This window comes from Hyperolius riggenbachi, chromosome 7 (genome assembly GCF_040937935.1).
Source record: "Hyperolius riggenbachi isolate aHypRig1 chromosome 7, aHypRig1.pri, whole genome shotgun sequence".
Lineage (NCBI taxonomy): Eukaryota > Metazoa > Chordata > Amphibia > Anura > Hyperoliidae > Hyperolius > Hyperolius riggenbachi.
Genome location: NC_090652.1, coordinates 147912788 through 147933066, shown reverse-complemented (window position 1 = coordinate 147933066; position 20279 = coordinate 147912788). Strand labels below are relative to the sequence as shown.

Below are 20279 nucleotides of genomic sequence, written 5' to 3'. Positions count from 1 at the left end.
ATATATAGTGTCAGCTGTGTTACTAGTACCTCTGCCCATTCTTATGATCTGTCATGACTGTGATACTGGAATGTAGAAGTAGCCTTCCCCCACTATTATAACAAATTCTTTTTTTTTGTATACATATTGGAAAAAAGAAACTCTTCTACCAGGAGCGTAACAATAAGTCATGGGTCCCCCAGCAAAACTTTGATGTGCCCCCAATACTCACACCACTTCCCCTGTGGCCAGAAATCTTATATTAGGCGTTTCTACTCCTACGAGTAACGGGTTTGGCCACAACAACTGCTGGTCTCGGGGGTAAGAAGTTGGGGCTCCCCACAGCTCCTCTGGGCCCCCCTGCAGCAGCAGTGGCTGCTTCTCCAAAAGTAACACGTCTGCGTTCTACCCCATAATAATTCAGGTTTGTGCATGATTATGTGTTGACATACAGTAGTTGTACAGGTTGAAACCACTTGGAAACTGTGCTGTTCTGCAGAGCTGGGACAAGGTCCTTCAGCACCCAAGGCTGCGACAGCAAAGTGCGCCCCCCCATCCCTCCCACCCCAGCCTTCACACACTGATTGCTATTAGACTAATAGGTGCCCCAGGACCCCCAACCTCACCAACACCTTAATGTAATGATTGTGGAACTTTCTCCGTGATCAGCGCACAACGCGTGCGCTGATACAGCGGAAATCCTCCACAAGCGTATATTTGCAGGCACCCAGCAAAAGGTTCTACGCACCCGTAGAGGGAAAATTCCTGTCGGCAGATGGCGCTGGGGAGTGCAGAGGAACCAATCCTCTGTACCTCCACAAATGCCAGACAGGATTTGTACGAAGCGCAGAACGCAATCGCAAGAGAGGCAATTGCGAATGAGACGAGCAAAGGGACAGGTTGTATGTGTGTGCGCCAACCTAGTCGCCACCCCGCGACAGTGCACACACAACAGCAGATATGAAACAGGAACGCGATTGCGAGAGGTGCGATCGCCAGACGTGACACAAGGCAGATCAGGACAGAATACGAGGTTAGCAAAGGCACAGCAAATAATACAATGAGGAGATACGGAAAATAACAAACGCTAGCTAACCGCGAACACCGCACTCATTCGCAACAGTGCACGTGGTTATGCGCGGTCTCCACGTGATAAGCACAATAGAGACAAGCACGCCTAACTAACCAAGATAAGACAAACATGTAACAGAGGACGCGAGCGCGTGCTTAACGGTTACCTCACCGAGCCTCCAGCAAGCGTTCGTAGCAGACAAGACAGACACACGAAAACAGGGACAAGCGAGAGATAGGATCCACAGCACTAGCGAAAGTGGCTAGCGCGATCCAGGTACAGAGTAGCAGAACAGAAGGATCCACAGCACTAGCAGAAAGTGGCTAGCGCGATCCCAGGAGACAGAACAGAAGGATCCACAGCACTAGCAAAAAGTGGCTAGCGCGATCCCAGGAGACAGAACAGAAGGATCCACAGCGCTAGCGAAAAGTGGCTAGCGCGATCCCAGGAGACAGAACAGAAGGATCCACAGCGCTAGCGAAAAGTGGCTAGCGCGATCCAAGGAGACAGAACAGAAGAGATAGCTGGTAGCAACCGCTGCACCAGCTATACTCCAAGAACAGAGATCAGAACCATTTCCTGTCGACCACCGCTGGGACAGGACAATAGCAACAGAACAAACAAACAGATAAGCAATCCTAACTGCACTAAGGAAACCTGCCTAGTGCAGTTTTCCAGGAATTACTCTAAGCTGATCTTCAAACAAAGAGCATGGCTGACACTCTCCAGAGTGTTTCACAGGAAGACTCCTTATGACCAGCCAAGCATTGTGGGAAAGACATAGTACTTATAGTACACGCCTCCAATGAATGTGGCCAGGCAATTTGCATGGCAACGTATGCAAATTCCTCTGCAAGCACAAGCTGCAAAACTGACAGAAGCTCTTCTTTCCAGAGTCCTGCAGCATGCAAACCCAAACAATGGCCAAAAAACTGCCTGCCTGCACAGGCAGCCGAGCAGATCCTCACACTTAATCTCTAGTTATCTGGCTTGCAGTCACTGTCATGTATCCCCTTTTCTTATTTTTGTCTGCTTCAAACACAATTGGGAATGACAGCTGAATGAATTGTGCTCCCCTCCAACACTGCGCCCTGAGGCTGGAGCCTCTCCAGCCTCTGCCTTGGCCCGGCCCTGCTGTTCTGAATGCCAAGCCTAAGAGCTGGTGTCCTGTCAGTTTAAATGTAGGGATGTGCATGACGGCATGATGTCATGCACATGCGCAGAGCGTGACGCTGGGCCAGCGCCTGCGTACTACTGAGGGACATTGCCAACCTGGAAGTGGTACAGAGGCAGGCTGCCCATGGCATGTTTGCAGTAGAACAGTTCATACATCCCTTTTTAAATGGTCTTGTGACTTTGTTCTACCATAATCTAAACCTAGTGTTAAACCTCTTAGCTTGGTACCTAATGTAACCCCCCCTTTCTGTCCACTTCCCTCCTGAGGCTTTGTACGCACCATACAGTTTTCTTTTTATGTTAGATTTTCTGTTAGATTATTTTCTGTAAAGTACTGGTAGAGACTGGTGATTATCTCTGGTGCATTGTCTTCTGCTTATCTCCTGCTGAATAGAACAATGCGTGATTGCTAGACTGAAAGATGGTAAGATAGATAATTTCCAACATCTGGCAGGTAAATCTAATGCTGGGCATACACAGTGCGTTGATGCGCCGAATCGAGCCGCTGGTTCAATGCCAGCGCGTCCCCGCTCGTCCGCGTGGGTTCGTGGATCGAGTCCCGCTCGTCCCCGCGGGCACTTCCTTTTCAGCCGCTCATTTCTTCCATTGTCCACCCGCGGGGATCAAGCGCAGAATCGATCCGCCACAGTGATCGGACAGGTTGGATATTATCAATCGAGCCATCAGCAGCTCGATTGATAAGAACTATCTAGCCGTGTATGCCCAGCATTACGTTGGCCATACACTGGTCGATTTGCCATCAGATTGACCAACAGATAGATCCCTCTCTGATCGAATCTGATCAGAGAGGGATCATATGGCTGCCTTTAGTGCAAACAGATTGTGAATCGATTTCAGCATGAAATCGATTCACCATCTGTGGAGCTGCCGCCGCCCCCCCGGGCCCCCGCATACATTACCTGATCCGGCCGGCGCAACTCCCCCAGTCTCGGCTGTCTTCTTCTCCGCTCTGGGCTCCAGGGCTGCAGCTTCACTGAACTTCCTGTCCGAGGAAGTTTAAACAGTAGAGGGCGCTCTACTGTTTAAACTTCCTGCCGGGACAGGAAGAAGTGAAGCCTGCTGGACTCGGAGCCCAGCGCGGAGAAGAAGCAGCGGTGACAGCGGGGACTAGCGTCGGTCGTTGGGCATTTGAACGCCGCTATCGACACACTCCCAACCCGCCGGCGATCGAGCGAAGTCTTCCGCATGGACAGATCGATGGGAATCGACGGGAACGATCAATTTTGGACAGAAATCGATCGTTCGGTCAGCGTTTGCGCAACGATTTTACAGCCGATTCGATCACAGTGGTCCAACCGGCTGTATATCGGCGGGAAAATTGGTAAGTGTATGGGCTCCTTAACAGAAAATTGTATAGTGTGTACCTAGCATCACCCTAAAGCCCCATACACACACTCAGCAGCGGACTTTTATGCAGCTGATAAGACAATAGTTGGATTGTCATCTTATCAGCTGTTTGAACAATAGCAAAATACTTTTTTTTAGCTGTTTTAACTTGTTTCACAACAAAAGTTGTTCAACAATTGTGCTGCATAAAAGACCGCTGTTGAGCTTGTGTATGGGGCTTTATGCTAATAGTCCCTACCTGTTGCCCAATCCTAAACACTCCCCAACTAGTGACTAACCATTTCCCTCCTAACAGAACTTCCTGTCCGGGGAAGTGTAAACAGTAGAGGGCGCTCTACTGTTTAAACTTCCTGCCGGGACAGGAAGAAGTGAAGCCTGCCGGACTCGGAGCCCAGCGCGGAGAAGAAGCAGCAGTCGTCGGGCATTTGAACGCCGCTATCGACACACTCCCAACCCGCCGGCGATCGAGTGAAGTCTTCCGCACGGACAGATCGACGGGAATCGACGGGAACGATCAATTTTGGACAGAAACCGATCGTTCGGTCAGCGTTAAATAAATAATTAAACAGAATTTTGATCCATTCATCAAGCTTCCAGCAAATTGAGCTGTCAGTTATTTGCCAGCTTCTGAATCTGATTAGCACTTGCAAAGTTCTGAATCACATTAGTATATTTGATGTGGAGGTTATGCTTAATGTTATCTCTAGCACCATGACTTTGTTACCAGCATATATGCCAATGTAAAATACTTATATATTCATTATTTATAAAGTACTTTTATATAATAGCTCACTTTCACATCTGTATACTCCCTCTTCCTATTCAATTTAGTTTCAGTTTGTATTTCTCAAATACTTGAATCCTTTGGTATTAAGTTTTGTGACCTCAATATACTTGTTCTTTCGTGTTATGTCACTCGTGTAACCTTTTTTTCTTTTAGCTAATAATAAAGCTTTTTGAAAGTGAAACTAGTTTTGAATAAATTCATCTGTCTGCTGCATATGGATGAATGCCATGTTAGCACACAGTATTAAAGGATAGCTCAAGTGTACTTTTATCTGAAAGAAAACTTTCTGCTCTTGAATTAAGCACAGAGTGTTCTACCAATGTAAATAAATGCTTTTGTAAGAACAGATCCGTTCTGGTCTGGCCAAAGTGTGTGAATTGGGTATTGTGCTTTTATCCTCCAGCACTCTGTATGCACATAGCGACTGATTCCTCAAGACACATGCACACAAAGCTGAGACAAGTGTAACAGTTCCCCAGAGCAAGCAATAAGGTTTCATATTTCAATAAAGCAAAGATTGTGATGAGTTGCTGCTCAGTTACTTCTCCACTCTTTCCACGTTTCTATTTTGCAAGGTCTGTCCACTACTTGTGCTGAGCATCTACTCCCAGAGAAGGGGGAGCAGATTGAATGTTGGCTTGTACTTATTCACAGATTTACCCATAAGCCTCTTGTGTTCCTTGTGCGGATAAAGACAATGCATCAGACATGTAACCAGAATCACTTCAAACAAGTAAATTAGGGCCTGATGCACTAAACTTTTAAGTGCTATAACTCTTTTATTAAAGAGAACCCGAGGTGTGTTTAAAGAATGTTATCTGCCTATACAGCCCAGCCTCTGTTGCTATCCCAAACCCCCCTAAGGTCCTCCTGCACTCTGCAATCCCTCATAAATCACAGCCGTGCTGTGAGGCTGTGTTTACATCTGTATTGTCAGTCTCAGCTGCTCCCCCACCTCCTGCATAGCTCCAGTCCCTGCCCCCGTCCCTTCCCTCCAATCAGCGGGGAGGGAAGGGACGCAGGCGGGGACTGGCGTTCTGCAGGAGGCGGGGTGAGCAGCAGACTGACACTATGAAGATAAACACAGCCAGCTCTGACAAGCTGTGTGTCAGCAGCAAGGCTGTGATTTATGAGGGATTGCAGAGTGCAGGGGGACCTTAGGGGGGTTTGGGATAGCAACAGAGGCTGGGCTGTATAGGCAGATCCAGCCTCTGTATGCAGATAACATTCTTCAAACCCACCTCGGGTTCTCTTTAATCTAATTTTTACGGCTTTGGCCTCAATTCATAAACAGCAGTGCAATAAAAAAAATCTTGTCGGGAAAATACCGCACTCGGTATTTTCCCGGTCTGTGTGCTAATTCATAAATATTTCCCCAGCTGCCCTTGGAGGTCGGTAAATTACCGCAGCCCATTGAGCGGTAGAGTAGAGCAGTGTCTCCATTCTCTCTTTGCCCTGCAGAAAAGAATCACACAGACGGCTCTCTCTGGCTCTCTCCACTGATGACTCAGACAGATGAGTCACACAGTCTTTCCCTGCCTGTTCAAATGACTCACACAGATGGCTCTCTCCACTGATGACTCAGACAGATGAGTCACACAGTCTTTCCCTGCCTGCTGAAATGATTCACACAGAGGGCTCTCTGGCTCTCTCCACTGATGACTCAAACAGACTTCGGCTCTCTGCACTTTGCATTAATCAGAGCTGTCGGTAACTTGTTATCGCCTCACTAGAGGTGTCGGTAACTACCGCCAGGCTTACCGCTTGTTGAAGGCTCTATGAATTGACATTTGCTGACAATTTACTGACATGTGTTGTCGGTAACTGCAGCCAAGTCGGTAAATTATCTCCCTGGTTGGTAATGTCAGATTTTCATGCGGTAACAGCCTTTATGAATTGACATTTTGCTAAGTGGTCGGTAAAGTCTGCTGTTTTCAGCATTACCGCATGAGGTAATGCTTTATGAATCGTGACCAAAATGTTTCCTATATGCAAGAACTAAGCATAAAGTATCAATAGTACTAGTATAACAAATGGCAATGTAGATTAATTGTATTAAAACAGTTTAAAAAGGGAGGTAGTGGTTAACTTACCTCCCCATAGATGATGCCATATACCGTATTTTTACGACATACCTTAAAGAGAGTCTGAAGCGAGAATAAATCTCGCTTCAGACCTCCTAAATAGCAGGGGCATTTGTGCCCCTGCTAAAACGCTGCTATCCCGCGGCTGCACGAGGGTCCCTGTCCCCCCAAATCCCCTCCGTAATGCGGGGGAGCGCTTCCGCATTGGGGCAGGGCTAACCGCCACAGCCCTGCCCCACGCGCGTCTGTCAGCGCGTATCTCCGCCTCTCCCCCACCCCTCTCAGTCTTCCTTCACTGAGAGGGGCGGGGGAGAGGCGGCGATGCGCCGCTGATAGACGCGACTGGAGGCAGGGCTGCAGCCGTTAGCCCTGCCTCCAGGAGCGACCAAATGCACGACCAAGTCGTGCTGGGGTGGGTTTGGGGGTGAAGGGACCCCCTTTGTGAGGCGAGTATGCGGCGGTTTAGCAGGGGCACACGTGCCCCTGCTAACTTTGAGCTCTGAAGCGAGATTTATTCTCGCTTCAGAGTCTCTTTAAGACGTACCGTAAGACGTTCCTGACCGTAAGATGTACCTAGGTTTAGAGGACGTAAACCAGGGGAATAAAATATATACTAAACCTGGTGCATCCATTGTTAAAGCAGCATTTTGTGGATTATGCCCCCTTTGTACCTCATGCCCTCTTGTACCTCATGCCTCCTTGTACCTCTTGTGTCTGCCTGTGTCCTCCTCTGTCCCCCTTTTGTCCCCCATGTGTCCACCTCTGTGTTCCATGTCAGAAGAAAACAACTAGGAGGAACCGCTCAGAGCATGCAGGGACAGTGCCAGGTCCAGGATAGCCAGGCCAGAGATGCAAACAGAAAGAGCCCGCACAATGTCCTTAAGATCGAGATCCTTTATTATGGACGTATCCAGATAAAATCACACACCATCAGCTGACATGTTTCGGACCTTAGCATGATTAAAGACCAAGGTCCGAAACATGTCAGCTGATGGTGTGTGATTTTATCTGGATACGTCCATAATAAAGGATCTCGATCTTAAGGACATTGTGCGGGCTCTTTCTGTATCTGTGTTCCATGTGTCTTTCTCTATGCCCCTTTGTGCCCCCCTGTGTTCTCCGTTTGTCCCCCTGTGTCCTCCTCTGCATGGGCACAGTACAGGGAGGCCCAGACATTGCAGTGGGTTGGAGGTTCATATTGGCAGGTGTTCACAAGTCAAGAACTCCGTGCATTTGGACTATAAGACGCAGTGACTTTTTTCCCTACTTTTGGGGGAGAAAAAGTGAGTCTTATAGTCCAAAAAATACAGTAATTGTCATTGCAAAAAATGAACTTTATTGTGTACTTTAAATTTCATGGTGTTTTGCTGGTGTAACCTGCTTCATCAGGCAGAGTGGGGAGTAACTGAATGTTTGCTCAAGGAAAGCTAAGCGCCTCTGAGCAAAAATTACTTCAATTCAAATTTAAAGGTAACTTAAAAAAACAAACAAACAGGTAAATACCCACATTAAGGGAACCCTCCTAATGGTCCAGAGGTTTCCTGTGTCCTCCTCGACCCCACGGCAGCTGGTCGGGTCCCTCCTCTTGTCTAAACAAAAGGGAGGTACATACTTCTGGCGCTTGACGCCCCTGCTCTAAGCACCTGGTCTACACTACACTGGTCTCCTGAGAGTGTATAACACAATGCTGCAAACAAGGTTCTGGCACTCCCCCTACTCTTTCCCTACTCACTCCTCTTGTTTGCAAGCCGTGCTCCCCTCTGTGTATAATCAGTACCGTGTGTATGGTAGTCTTGTGTATGTATGGTAGTCTTATAAAGTTAATTCATATTACTTTGGCAGCAGAACCTTAAATTAGCGAATCACAGTTAACTGGTTGCTGTGTAAGTACTTTAGTGATTTGTTAGCTTCAACTTTACTTTCCCTAAAGAAGCTTATTATAAAGTTAAGAGATTTTTATTTTATATTTTTGTTCATCGCTAATTCTGTATTTTATTTTAATATTTGGAATCATTAACCTGTCTTGTTTTCTTTTATCAACCAGAAAAAGAAAAGCTAATTGCAGAACTAGTGGAAATGCCTGCAGCTGAGCTAGCTAAAGAATTACGGAAGTTTCCAATATGTTTGAAAGAAAAACGTGAGCTAAGGTAATGTCTTGTTTTATGTGACATAATTGTGGGAGGGATAGTCAGGGTTATTCCTTGTTCTGGCTGTGTCAAGATTGATGAATGCTTTCACTCCTAGAAAATAGGAAATATTATTATTATTAATTCATATAGCACTATCTTCTTTCATAGCACTGTACAATATAAGGGTGTTTAAGGCAAAACAAAGTACAACATGTGACCACTGAGGCATGTTTTTATGCACATATGTTTATTTCATCTGTACCAAATATTACTTTACATTTGTTAGCAAAAGTCTATGGTATTTTGGTTATCCATTTGGTGGAAAAAAGAGAATGTGGCATCTGACTGAAGCAAGTTGGACAAGCCCATTTAAGTCCTGTAAAAGGTATGGCATCTCTGTCATCCCCACAGACTTGCTTTCTCCTGACCTGTGTAATGAATTGGTCTTTTTAGTAAATGACATGATAATGTAGGGGATGTCTGAATGTTGGGAACCTCCTACTTTGTGTAGATTTCTGGGTAAGCAGTGAACCAGTAGCACATAGAGAGATGAGAGTTTTGGGAAGTCCTGTACAACAAACCATATATTGTTGCCATAATGTCCAGTAAGATTACTTTGATTTCTTTTTTTACATAGTTACATAGTTATGTGGGTTGAAAAAAGACATACGTCCACCGAGTTCAACCAGAGAACAAAGTACTACACCAGCCTGCTCCCTCACATATCCCTGTTGATCCAGAGGAAGGTGAAAAACACTTACAAGGCATGGTCCAATTAGCCCCAAAAGGAAAAAATTCCTTCCCGACTCCAGATGGCAATCAGATAAAATCCCTGGATCAACATCACTGGGCATTACCTTGTAATTGTAGCCATGGATGTCTTTCAACGCAAGGAAAGCATCTAAGCCCCCTTTAAATGCAGGTATAGAATTTGCCATAACGACTTCCTGTGGCAATGCATTCCACATCTTAATCACTCTAAAAGAACCCTTTCCTAAATAAATGGTTAAAACGTTTTTCCTCCATGTGCAGATCATGTCCTCTAGTCCTTTGAGAAGGCCTAGGGACAAAAAGCTTATCCACCAAGCTTTTATATTGCCCTCTGATGTATTTATACATGTTAATTAGATTCCCTCTAAGGCGTCTTTTCTCTAGACTAAATAAACCCAGTTTATCTAACCTTTCTTGGTAAGTGAGACCTTCCATCCCACGTATCAATTTTGTTGCTCGTCTCTGTACCTGCTCTAAAACTGCAATATCTTTCCTGTAATGTGGTGCCCAGAACTGAATTCCATATTCCAGATGTGGCCTTATGAGAGAGTTAAACGGGGCAATATTATGCTAGCATCTCGAGTTTTTATTTCCCTTTTATTGCATCCCAAAATTTTATTAGCTTTAGCTGCAGCGGCTTGGCATTGAATACGATTATTTAACTTGTTGTCCTTCTCCAAGTTTGATGTCCCCAACTGTATCCCATTTATTTTGTATGGTGCTAGACCATTGGTACAACCAAAATGCATCACTTTACATTTTTCAACATTTAATTTCATCTGCCATTTATGTGCCCATATAGCTATCCTATCCAGATCCTGTTGCAATATGTCCCTATCTTCCTAAGAGTTGATGATTCTGCACAATTTTGTATCATCTGCAAAAATAGCATCATTGCTTTCTACTGCATCTACTAGGTCATTAATAAATAAATTAAAGAGCACTGGACCCAGTACAGACCCCTGTGGGACCCCACTGCTAACAGTCACCCATTTTGAATATGATCCATTGACCACAACTCTTTGTTTTCTGTCCATTAGCCAGTTCCCTATCCATGCACACAGACTCTTCCCCAGTCCTTGCATCCTCAACTTTTGCACCAGAGTTTTGTGGGGAAGTGTCGAAGGCCTCTGCAAAGCCCAAGTATATCACATCTATAGCATTCCCAATATCCACATTAGCGTTCACTACCTCATAAAAGCTGAGCATGTTAGTCAAACAGGTAAACCCATGTTGAAGCTGAGAAATAAGATTATTTTCTACTATGAAGTCATGTATAGTATCTCTTAGTAACAACTGATGTTAAGCTTACAGGTCTATAATTTTCTGGATCTGATTTTTTACCCTTCTTAAATAATGGGAAAACGTGGGCTGTACGCCAATCCACTGGGACTTTGCCAGTTGAAAGAGAGTCACAAAAGATAAGATAAAGGAGTTTATCTATAACTGAACTTAATTCCCTTAGGACCCGAGGATGCATGCCATCCGGGCCAGGTGCTTTGTCTATTTTTTATTTATTTAGTCATGCCTTCACTTTTTCCTGTGTTAAGTATTTAATATTACAATTACAATTGGAAGATTGAGACTCTTCTGCATCTGTAATTTACAACAGTGATGTTTCCCTTGTGAAGACAGAAGCAAAGAAAAGCATTTACCGTATTTTTCGGAATATAAGACGCACTTTTTCTCCCCCAAAAAATAGGAAGAAAAAGTGCCTACGTCTTATATTCCAAAGGCAGGGAATCCCCGACTTCAGAACCGCCTGCCGATGCCAACCGCCGATCCGCCGCATTGTTGGGGACTCCCTGCCTTGTCCCCCTGTGTGGTCTGCCGGTCCGCTCCCCCGGTAACAATAACTGGAGAGCAACTCACCTTTCTATGGATTCCAGCACTGTGTGGTCTGCTGTGTGGTCCTCTGCCTCCAGCATGTCAGCTACACTTGGAAATGAAAAGTTAGCGCAGAGACGCTCACCTACTCAGCGGCAGCCGCGGCGGTGGCAGCACGATCTGCAGACATCTCTCCCGGGAGGCTTCCCCTAGTGACGGCTCCTGCTAATGACTCATTGAGTCATGGGGAATGACTCATTGAATCATTAACAGGAGCCGTCACTAGGTAAAAGATGAATCGGGAGAGTGAGTGAAGCGGGGGTGGAGGTGAGGGAGAGTGAGTGAAGCTGGAGTGGAGGAGAGGGAGAGTGAGTGAAGCTGGGGTGGAGGAGAGGGAGAGTGAGTGAAGCTGGGGTGGAGGAGAGGGAGAGTGAGTGAAGCTGGGGTGGAGGAGAGGGAAAGTGAGTGAAGCTGGGGTGGAGGAGAGGGAGAGTGAGTGAATCTGGGGTGGAGGAGAGGGAGATTGAGTAAAGCTGGGGTGGAGGAGAGGGAGAGTGAGTGAAGCTGGGGTAGAGGAGAGGGAGAGTGAGTGAAGCTGGGGTGGAGGAGAGAGCGTGAGTGAAGCGGGGGAGTGAGTGAAGCTGGGGTGGAGTCCTCAAAACTTAAAGAGTTCACCACAAAGTGCCTAGCACATTCTAACCAATGCAAAAAAAAAATGCAATATTGGTTGAGGGAAAAAAATATTATTATTTTTTTTTTTTAACTAGCATTAAACAAAGTTATAACAGCCAATGGCATAAAGACAGACATTCTGTAGTGGGAATGTTTATTATGTTATATACATTTTTGTACTAAGGCCTCGTTCACATCAGGGCCGTTTCTGTGCGCTTTCCACAGCGCACTGCCCTGTGCGATCAGCAAGGTATTGATTTTTCCATGTAACTAAATGTAGCTGGTTCACATCTATGCGCTGCGCTGAGCAGCGTTACAGAAACGTAGTGTTGCATGCATTTCTGTGCGCTGAGCTGTAAAGCGCACAGCAATGCAAGTGAATGGGTCCGCTTTTTTAGCGCATAGAAGCGCGTACAAGCGCATAGAAGCGCATGCGTTTTTTACCCCTAATTGGAGAAAAAAATACATTTACATACAAAAACAAAGTTTTATTGACAACTGCTGCTGCTACAGTAAGCAAAACGTGCTTTAAAGAAGCGCAGCGCAACGCATAGAAACGCGGACTAAAGCGCGCACAAGCGCATGCGTTTTTTACCATGCGCTTTAACACGTTTTTCAGCGCAGCAGATGTGAACGAGGCCTTAGGCTGAGTTACCCTTTTATGCCAAACATTTATTATAACTGCATCACAATGTAACTCTGTACAGGAATCAAGTGATGAGCCTGAAAGAGAAATCATCAAAAGACGTCTCCCAAATGAATTGCTGCTCAGGATGTACTCATAGCATTAATATGGCAAGTCTTTCTTTTATACTGCTGTTATCACTATTGATTATACTATTGCAATTAGTATTCTTACAACTGTTATTATTATTCATCTTGCCTTTATAAAGAAATATGTATTTGTCTTCTTCTGGGGTATGAATACTGCTCATTTGGTTTGGTGACTCCAAGAGCCTAGTAGAATGTCAAGACAGGTTTATTGGTGGAAGCCCATATGAGGTACCATACCACTTTTTCTGACAAGCAGTCTGGAAAATAGACTCTGGTCCAGAGGAATAGAAACAAGGAGGCTGTTATTGGCATCCAACAGTTAACATTTACAGTGAACTTCTATTCAACTTCTTATTATTTCGGATAAAATACATTTCAATATTAGACAAAGGTTGCCCATGTAAACACAAAATGGATTCTGCCGCAGGACAATGATCTGAAACACACCAGTAGGTCCACCTCTGAATGGTTAAATAAGACAAAATGGAGTGGCCAAGTCAAAGTCCGGACTTGAATCTAATTTAGATGCTACAGCATGACCTTCAAAGATGATTCATGCTCAGAAACCCTCTAATATGGCTGAATTAAAACAATTCTGCTGTCATGATCTCTCCTGCAGCTTATCCTGCTGGTTGCAGTTGAACTGCAACCAGCAGGACATGCTACAGCATGTCAGCGATTGCAGTTGCTATAGCAACGGTTGCTATTAGTTACGCTCCTTCTTGTTCTGTCTAGTTTGTTCCTGTGTGGATGTATGCAGGGGCGTAACTAGGCCCCACCAGGCCCCCCTGCAGAGATTCTGAGCGCCCCCCCTAGGGCCCGCTCGGGCCCGTTTTGGGGGGCTGGAGGGGTCGCAGTATGAGGAGAGAACTACGGCCACATTCAGTGGGGAGGGGGGACGGTCCCCCCCCTCCCTCACCTCGGGCTCTCCCCTCTGTGCTCCTCTCCAGCATCAATACATTTGGGTATGCAGGCGGCGGGCAGAGGCGGCAGATACATACCTTCCGTGCGCTCCAGCATGGAAGTTCCTCTATCTAGCCTCTGACGCAACTTCCTGTTTATACAGGAAGTGTATTGATGCTGGAGGGGAGCGCAGAGGGGAGAGCCCGAGGTGGCCATAGCTCTCCCCTCATGTTGCGACCCCTCCAGCCCCCCAAAACGGCCCCACGGGGGCAGGGGCTGCAGGCCCTATTGTTACGCCAGTGGATCTATGTCATCACTGCGGTAGCCATTAGACAAACATTCCATTACTCAAACATTCCTTCCTGTCTGTTTGTCTGTCCTTGTCGTATTCAGTGTGGCGGACAGAGCTGCAGTTGCTATGAGCAACTATCCTGGTCTTGTTTGTTGTGGTGGTTATCGGAAGCTCAAAGCTGCAGTCGCTGTGAGCAACCTTACTCCATGTCTCTTGTCTGCTACTCCTACTGTGATCTATGTTGTCTCCTCCACTAGTGCATCCTGCATTATTTCTGTAAGGACCCACGGAGACGCCGCCGCGCGGGGCAACATGGCGGCGGTCTCTGCTTCCCTGCCAGCGAGTTCCGCTTTACACGCGGAACTGCTGGCGACATGACGGCGGGTCCGGGGGTGCAGCCGGCGGTATTTAGTGCGCGTTCGCGCGCGGACCCTGGCCTCTCTGGTGCACAGAGGCAGAGGGTCACGCACGGCGTGCAAAGAGGCAGGATATTTACCTCTTACGCAGGAGGTTCAGCTGACTCTCCAGTCAGCTGACCGCAGGAGCCCTGGGATTGGCTGGGTGGCGCTGCAGATGCGCTCCCAGCATAAAAGGAGCCTTCCTTCACTTGCTCTTTGTCTGCTGTCGTGAATACACTTCTGTGTTAGCGCTCAGACCTTAGTTCAGTGCCCTGGTGTTGATACTAAGGATTTCACACCTTAGTTAGGATTGTATTTGATTTTATCTGTGTTTGACTCCGGCTATCCTTGACTACTCTCTCTCTCTCTCTACGCTATTGTACCTCTGCCTATCTGATTCTTGTTGCCGACCTCTGCCTAATTACCGATTACTCTTCTGCCTTCCGCTCCTGTACCGCTGCCGCCATCTCTGTTGCTGAACCCTTGCATGTCTGACCTTTCTCCCTTCAGTGGAACATCTCCCACTGGAGGGTTATCTCTGAGGCTTGCCTCTCCGAAACGCTTGCCCCAAGCAGACGATTACTGCTAGGGGTCGAGATTCCTTATTCTGCCTGGTTAGAGGATCTCACTCACGGGATTCCCATTCAGAGGTAACCACACCTCTGAGGAATTGCCGTGTGGTGGATATTTCCACACTTCTGTGATATATTACTGTCATTATTGTGTTTCTTTTGCTGAGGTGTCCAGAGGTTAGCAATATATCTGTATTATCGGTGATTCTGCAGATCATCAATAATCAGGTATATATCTGCATTCTTGGTGATACTGCAAATCGCCAATAATCAGATTCTCTCTGCGTGCTGACACCAATTGTTACAGAACAGCAGACCACTAGTATGGATGCATTACGCAGTCAGATCGAGACTCTAACCACCTCGATTAACAACCTCATTGAGGTGGTTAATTCACAACAGACTCAGATCAACCAATTAGCTGGGTCTGTACGGGTCTTGCAGACGACTGTGGCCACTGTGCAATCCCCTCCGGTCACAGATCTTCGTATGTCAGTGCCCGAAAAGTTTTCAGGGCAAAGATCTGACTTCCAGAACTTTCGTAAACGGGTTTTGTCTTATTTTGAGCTATGACCAACTTTGTCAGGTTCTGAGCAGCAAAGGGTGACCTTTATTAAGACCTTATTGTCCGGGGACTCACAAACCTGGGCATATGGTCTTTCGCCCGAGGACACAGCACTGACGTCAGTTGAGGAGTTCTTTAAAGCGATGGCTATAATTTATGATGACCCGGATGCTTCGATCACTGCTGAGAGGAAGCTCAAAACTCTCAAGCAGGGTCGAGATTCGGTTGAAGTTTATGCGGCCGAAATCAGAAGGTGGGCTGTGTCATCTAGGTGGGGGTCCTACGCCTTATTAGACTGCTTCCTCTCAGGCCTGTCAGACGCAGTGTCTGAATTAATGTTAGGACACCCAGAACCCAAGTCCGTCGATGACGCCATTTCCTTGGCGATACGTGCGGACTGCAGATTGCGCTATCAGCGCCAATCGAGAGGCAGGAATGCAGTAAGAACTCTCTCTTATGCGTCCTCATCACCTACCCCTCCTACTGACGAGCCGATGCAAATCGGACATTCTCGGTTGACTCGGGCCGAGAAAGAGCGCAGAAGGGCAGAAAATCTTTGTTTATATTGCGCAGAGCAGGGTCATATTGCTCAAAATTGCCCCAGGAAATCGGGAAACACTGCTGTCTAGGTGTAGTTAGAGGTAATACCCTAGACACACAGAGCTTACCTCTAAGTCAGAATAATCGGTTACTCCTCCCGTGTTCCATTTCCTGGGGGAATTTTACTGTTTGTACTGAAGCTTTCGTGGACTCTGGGTCCGCAGCCAATTTTATAGATTACGAGTTTGTGAAAGGACTGGGTGTTTCCTTACAGCCCTTAGACCGACAAATAGTCGTCACAGCAGTGGATGATTCTCCCCTACAGTGTAGACAACCTCTCTCTCAGACCCCAAGGTTGTCATGCACGATAGGGGTTCTACATAAGTAGAGTTTACAGTTTCTTGTTTTGCGCATGGCAACCTCCACCGTAATTCTCGGTATGCCCTGGTTGCAGCTCCATTCCCCACAGATAGATTGGGCCTCAGGTCAGCTACTCAGCTGGTCACCTAACCTTATTGCCATATTCAGTGTTTGGGGAAGATTGTCATTTGTGCTGCCAAGGTAGAGGTTAAGGTGGTACCAGCACAATACGCTGAGTTTGCGGATGTGTTCTGTCCTAGGTCCGCTGATAAACTAACACCACATCGGAGTTTTGATTGCCCTATCGACCTAAGATCTGGTTGTATGCCCCCTAGGGGTCATCTCTCTAATCTTTCCGGGCCGGAGAAACTGGCAATGCGGGAGTACATTACTGAGAACCTGGCAAAGGGGTTCATCCGCCCTTCTCGGTCACCGGCCGGGGCGGGGTTTTTTTTCGTCAAAAAAAAAGATGGTGGTCTTAGACCCTGTATTGACTACCGAGGTCTAAACAAGATCACCATAAAGAATCGCTATCCGTTGCCTCTGATAGACAATCTCTTTGCCCAGATTACCAATGCCAGTATTTTCTCTAAATTGGACCTACGTGGGGCATACAACCTGGTGCGCATTAGGGCTGGTGACGAGTGGAAGACGGCCTTCAATACACCCGACGGGCATTACGAGTATCTAGTTATGCCCTTCGGGTTGTGTAACGCCCCGGCCGTCTTCCAGGAATTGATTAACGAGGTCTTCAGGGAGGTGTTGGGGAAGTTTGTCTTGGTATACCTTGATGACATACTGATTTTCTCTTCAAACCTCGTAGAGCATCGCAAGCATGTCAAATATCTATTGAAGAAGTTGAGACAAAATTTATTGTATGCAAAACTAGAGAAGTGCCTCTTTGAGGTCACTCAAATTCCTTTTCTGGGATACATTATTTCAACGTCAGGTCTCTCTATGGACCCAGAAAAGGTTTCGGCTGTCTTGGAGTGGCCACAACCGGTAGGCTTGAAGGCACTTCAGAGATTCCTTGGTTTTGCTAACAACTACCGGAGATTTATCAAGGGATTCTCTTCGGTAGTAGCCCCTTTGACTAGTTTAACCAAGAAAGGGGCTGACCCTTACCATTGGTCATCAGAGGCCCAGTCAGCCTTCAACACCCTTAAAAAATAATTTAGCTCTGCACCGATATTGAGATATGTCAATGTCACCCTTCCCTTCATGGTGGAGGTAGATGCCTCGGAGATTGGGGTGGGGGCGGTCCTGTCTCAACGTTCAGGTGTGCAGGGCAAGACACATCCCTGTGCCTACTTTTCACGTAGATTCTCCCCTGCTGAAAGAAACTACGATGTAGGCAACAGGGGTCTCCTTGCCATCAAGCTAGCCTTTCAGGAATGGCGTCATTGGCTTGAGGGTGCAGAACATACCATTGTGGTATATACTGACCATAAGAACCTGGAGTACATTGAGGGCGCCAAAAGGCTTACTCCCAGACAGGCCCGCTGGTCTTTGTTCTTTACACGCTTCAGATTTGTCATCACGTACACTCCAGGTTCTAGAAGCGTCAAGGGAGATGCCCTCTCCAGATGTTTCGAGCCTGAGACAGCCCAGTCAACATCTCCCGAGGGTATTCTGCCTCCCAAGGTGGTGCTAGCTGCAATTGAGACCTGGAAGGATTGGGCAGCCACACTAGCTGATTATCAGTTAGATACCCCGGAAGGGAAGCCGGAAGGGGTTCTCTTCGTGCCACTTCCTTTCCGACTACAAATCATGCAGCTGTTCCATGCCCATAAGAATGCAGGTCACCCTGGGGTCACTCGCACTCTAGATCTGCTCACTAGGTGTGTGTGGTGGCCGTCATTGGCTTCAGATTGTAGAAAATTTGTTAGAGAGTGTATTGTCTGTGCCAGGAACAAACCTTCCCGCCTGGCTCCGGTGGGCACCTTACAATCCTTACCAGTACCAAGTGAACCGTGGACCCATTTGTCCATGGACTTCATTGGCGAGCTCCCCAGGTCCGAAGGCATGACAGTCATCTGGGTAATTGTAGACAGGTTCAGCCCATTTTGTTCCACTTAAAGGGTTTCCCTCAGCCCAAGAATTGGCCGATCTTTTTATACAACACGTCTTCCGGTTACACGGAATTCCGGATGACGTAGTTTCTGATAGGGGAGTCCAATTCGTGGCAAAGTTTTGGAGGGCTTTTTGCCATACATTGGGTATAAACCTGTCCTTTTCTTCAGGGTATCACCCACAGACCAATGGGCAGACCGAAAGGGTTAATCAGGCCCTGGAGCAGTTCCTGAGATGCTATGTGGCGGACGTGCAAACCGAATGGGTTAAATTTTTACCTTTTGCCGAGTTTGCGCACAACAACCTGAAAAGTTCGTCAACAGGGTTGTCCCCTTTTCAGGTTGTGTCAGGAAAATCCCCCTAAGTTTTCCCCATTGCCTGTGTGTTCTTCTCCCTTCCCTGCCCTAGAGGATTGGCAGAGGGCTTTGACGGAGCGTTGGGGACAGGTGAAAAGAAATTTAGGCATAGCCTTTCATAGACAAAAGAAACAGGCCGATAAGAGACGGTCTGCTGAGTGGCACTTTGCTCCAGGAGACAAGGTGTGGGTGTCAACAAAACATTTGGCACTCAGAAAACCGTCCACCAAGTTGGGTCCTAGGTTCATAGGGCCTTATCCGGTGGTCAAAAAGATCAATGAGGTTTCTTATGTTATTGATCTTCCAGCCAGCATGAGATGTGGGAGATCGTTCCACGTCTCCTTACTGAAACCGGCAGTGTATGTGGCTTCCTCTCTTCCCCCCCCCCCCCCCCCCAGTCGTGGTAGAGGGCCAGACAGAGTTTGAAGTTGAAAAGATTTTGGATTCTCGTCTGGTGCAGAATTCACTCCAGTATCTGGTCCATTGGAGGGGGTATGGTGTGGAAGACAGGTCATGGGTTCCAGAGGATCGCATGCATGCTGACAGATTGAGGAGGAGATTTCATCAGTTGCATCCTGAGAAACTGTGCAGGAGGTGTCCGGAGTCCACTCCTCAAGGGGGGGGGGTACTGTAAGGACCCACGGAGACGCCGCCGCATGGGGCAACATGGCGGCGGTCTCCGCTTCCCTGCCAGCGAGTTCCGCTTCACACGCGGAACTGCTGGCACAGGTTGACGGGGACACCGCCGCCGCGGCTGGCGACATGGCGGCGGGTCCGGGGGTGCAGCCGGCGGTATTTAGTGGCCTCCGTGGTGCACAGAGGCAGAGGGTCATGCGCGTGCATAGAGGCAGGATATTTACCTCTTACGCAGGAGGGTCAGCTGACTCTCCAGTCAGCTGATCGCAGGAGCCCTGGGATTGGCTGGGCGGCTGCGTGGCGCTGCAGATGCGCTCCCAGCATAAACGGAGCCTTCCTTCACTTGCTCTTTGTCTGCTGTCGTGAATACACTTCTGTATTAGCGCTCAGACCTTAGTTCAGTGCCCTGGTGTTGATACTAAGGATTTCACACCTTAGTTAGGATTGTATTTGATTTTATCTGTGTTTGACTCCGGCTATCCTTGACTACTCTCTCTCTCTACGCTATTGTACCTCTGCCTATCTGATTCTTGTTGCCGACCTCTGCCTGATTACCGATTACTCTTCTGCCTTCCGCTCCTGTACCGCTGCCGCCATCTCTGTTGCTGAACCCTTGCCTGTCTGACCTTTCTCCCTTCAGTGAAACGTCTCCCACTGGAGGGTTATCTCTGAGGCTTGCCTCTCCGAGACGCTTGCCCCAAGCAGACGATTACTGCTAGGGGTCGAGATTCCTCACTCTGCCTGGTTAGAGGATCTCACTCACGGGATTCCCATTCAGAGGTAACCACACCTCTGAGGAATTGCCGTGTGGTGGATATTTCCACACTTCTGTGATATATTACTGTCTTTATTGTGTTTCTTTTGCTGGGTGTCCAGAGGTTAGCAATATATCTGTATTATCGGTGATTCTGCAGATCATCAATAATCAGGTATTTATCTGCATTC

General features: G+C 47.3%; 1 protein-coding gene across 3 annotated transcripts in view; it reads left to right on the top strand.

The window, feature by feature from the left end:
- The window catches only part of TMC5 (transmembrane channel like 5), a 243192-nt gene that overhangs the window by 105127 nt on the left and 117786 nt on the right, over positions 1-20279 (top strand). For all 3 annotated transcript variants that reach the window (XM_068244746.1, XM_068244745.1, XM_068244747.1), the window contains 2 exons: positions 8511-8613; positions 12573-12660. In XM_068244746.1, the coding sequence (XP_068100847.1) occupies positions 8511-8613; positions 12573-12660 (191 nt within the window). The remainder of the gene's footprint in view (positions 1-8510; positions 8614-12572; positions 12661-20279) is intronic.